This window comes from Empidonax traillii, unplaced genomic scaffold, assembly GCF_003031625.1.
Source record: "Empidonax traillii isolate 1590-97213 ecotype Southwest subspecies unplaced genomic scaffold, ASM303162v1 scaffold1015:size517714, whole genome shotgun sequence".
In the NCBI taxonomy this organism is placed as follows: Eukaryota; Metazoa; Chordata; class Aves; order Passeriformes; family Tyrannidae; genus Empidonax; species Empidonax traillii.
In genome coordinates this window covers 376,804-379,494 of record NW_020956208.1, presented here as the reverse complement: position 1 = coordinate 379,494, position 2,691 = coordinate 376,804, and the positions used below count along the sequence as shown (strand labels likewise).

The window sequence follows — 2,691 nt, the reverse complement described above, 5'->3', positions numbered from 1 at the left end:
GGGAGCTGAGCTTCCAGCCTGTGTCTTGAGGGAAAAAATACATCAATCTGGGTGATGTGTTACATAAACCAGCACAAGACATGGTCTAAGGGTACAGGAGAAGGAGAGAGCCTGGCAGGCGGGCTCGGGGTGTGCCTGAGCCAGTTCCAAGGGGAACTGGGCAGAAATCCTGCTTTACACAGGCAGAACCTTCCTCTGGAAAAACACCAGCTCCCGAGCACTGGCTGCTCAGGGAACAGACACATGTGAGAGAGCCCGGTGTCTTTCTTCGCTCTTTATTGTGTAAAAATAAAGTCAACAATTCATGTAATCCCAGCAATAAAATGGAGAAAGCATGAGAATCCGTAGAAACAGTGCATTGTCAGAACTGCCGATGCGGGCCGGATGCGCGGGGTGTCGGAACCCCTTCAAATCCCAAAGGAGACAGAGCCAGAATAGGAAAAATGTACAGCTTTGGTTAGCAAAATAATGACAAATTAAGATACATTAATCTCTCCCCTACTGTACACTATGTACACTGTGTTGACATCACACCCTTTCGTGGTTTTTTGGCAAATCCAACGCACCTGGGGCTGGAGGTGAAACCTGTGCCGTGGTCTCGTTGTTCTCAGCAGGCTGTGCTTGTCGCCGATGTGAACAGGGGCTTGGGAGGAACTGAAATTAAACTCACGGTGGTTTTGGGGTTTTGCTTGTAACAAGAGCACAGTTGAAGATCCGCTGCCCCGAGCCCCGGCCGTGCAGGTGTCTCGCTCTGGGGTGTCACTGCCTGTGCCAGGTCCCCAAGGCAGCAGTGGCCGGGCTGGCTCTGTGCTCCCAGCCGGGGGGCCGTGGCCTTGCCGGCTCCGCACGTGTCTTTGCCGCATCTTTGGAGTTGGTCGGGAGGCTCTGGAGCCCTGTGTGAATTCTCTGCCTCATCCTCCACTGCCACCCAGGGCAGCCCTGGGTGGGCAGGGAGGGGGCTGGGGGGTGATTTCTGCAATCTGTAGTACAAACCAGGAGTTTAGAAAAGGAAACCATACAAAATGCATCTGTTATCTCAAAATACGCTTCTTTATCTCTTTTTATCCCACAGAATCTCAAAGCACTTTTTTTTTTTTTTTTTCCTCAGGGAGCACTGATAATTCTATATTTTTTTTTTTTTCATAAAAATACCCTTTTTTTTTTTTTAATTGGTAATAAACTTCCCTTTACAGTAAGAGAAACAAGAGAGTGTATTATCAAAAGCAGAAAGGCTTCAGACCTGTCAGTGGGAGCTGGACTTGAGGGGACGGTAAAGGCTATTTGTCACCAGCTACGGCGCGTAGGAGGCCTCGGGGGGCTGCAGGCGGCGGGGCCGGGGGTACCTGAGTGCGGCAGGTTGGGCAGCGGGGCCAGTGGGGGGGTCCCGCCGGGGGTCCCGCCCCGGTGCCCGCCGCAGCCCGGGGCTATGGCTGTGGTGCTCGGGAGCAGCGCCGGCCGGGGCAGGGGGCACTGGGGCTCACCTGGGAACGGGGAGGGGGTGTCTCCTTACCCCGGGGGTGGGAATGGAGGGGCTGCCCCCTCCATGGAGTCCCAGCTGCTGTTACAACCCCGGCTTGGAGCACAACTGGAGGGGATGCCGCAGCCTTCCCCCGGCTCCGGGGCCACCACCCTCGCAGGGGGGGTCAGGCTGGAGAAAGAGGAGCCCCGAGGGGGCTCCTGTCCGGGCCCCGCAGCCTTTTAAGGCGCCGGTGCCCGGGGGAAGCGGCGGCGAAGCAGGGGCCGGGCTCGGGGGGGCGGCGGGGGGGGCGCAGCCGCGCCAGGCCAAGGCACGCAGGCGTTGAAGGACGTTGGCAAGACAGAAACCGGAGGGTCGTGGGGCTCCGGGGGCGGGTGCCCCGCTGTCAGGGCATCCCCGCGCCCGGGACAAGACGGGTGGCTTCGTACTCGGTTGGTTTTGCGCAAAAAAAAAAAAAAAGGGGGAAAAAAAAAATTAATAAAAGAACCCGCTGAGGAGGTTTCTCTCGCTTGTCCGTGGCTCTAGTTGAGCTGGCGACAGGCCTCGAAAGTCCACTTGGTGGCCCCGCCGTAGATGTCGATGTTGGACTCGGCCCAGGCGATGACGTTCCCCGCGAGCGCCTTGGAGCTGCAGGTGGCCAGCCCGTACACCTCGCCGGGGCTCAGCTTGCGGTCCCACACGTTGAAGTGGGCCAGCTCCCCCAGGAAGGCCTGCGTGGCGTCGAACCCGCCGCCCAGCGTGTCCTGTGGAGGAGCCGCTGTCACCGGGGGCACGGGCCGGGCGGCCCCGTCCTTCCCCTTGGGTGCCCCCAGCCCAGCTGGGCCCCCCCCCACCTGCCCCCCAGCCCTTACCTGCTCCTGGCCCAGCACCAGGACCCCCTGGGGCTTGATGGGGTGGTAGGGGGCCAGGTTCTCGCCGTTGCCCGTCTGTGTGCCGTCCTGGTAGGCTTCCCACACGCCGTCCCTCGTGGTCCAGGTGACACAGATGTGGTGCCACTTGCCGTCGTTGATGATAAAGGGCAGTTTGGCCACCTGTGGGCAGTGGGTCAGGGTGGTGCACGGTGGGGTCCCCCACGCTGCCCCCCCAGCCCGTTCCCCCCTCCCAGCACCCTCCACGCTCCCGGGGCTGTACCTTGTCATTGATGAGGATCTCCATGGGGTTGTTGCCCCACTCAATGAGCACCAGCTCGTTCGCCTGCCCGGGCACAGCGTAGG

At 59.9% G+C, this 2,691-nt stretch overlaps 1 protein-coding gene across 3 annotated transcripts in view; it reads right to left on the bottom strand.

Annotated features, from left to right (window-relative positions):
- Positions 1–259: 259 nt before the first annotated feature.
- NPTX1 (neuronal pentraxin 1) overlaps positions 260–2,691 on the bottom strand; it is a 5,041-nt gene continuing 2,609 nt past the window's right edge. The window contains exons 4-6 of one of the 3 annotated variants that reach the window (XM_027904161.1): positions 2,609–2,659; positions 2,329–2,508; positions 260–2,220 (exon numbers count right to left, since the gene is read on the bottom strand). In XM_027904161.1, the coding sequence (XP_027759962.1) occupies positions 1,999–2,220; positions 2,329–2,508; positions 2,609–2,659 (453 nt within the window). In that variant the 3' untranslated portion in view covers positions 260–1,998. Of the gene's footprint in view, positions 2,221–2,328; positions 2,509–2,608; positions 2,672–2,691 lie in introns of all 3 variants that reach the window. The other 2 variants (XM_027904160.1, XM_027904162.1) reach the window with 2 other exon arrangements.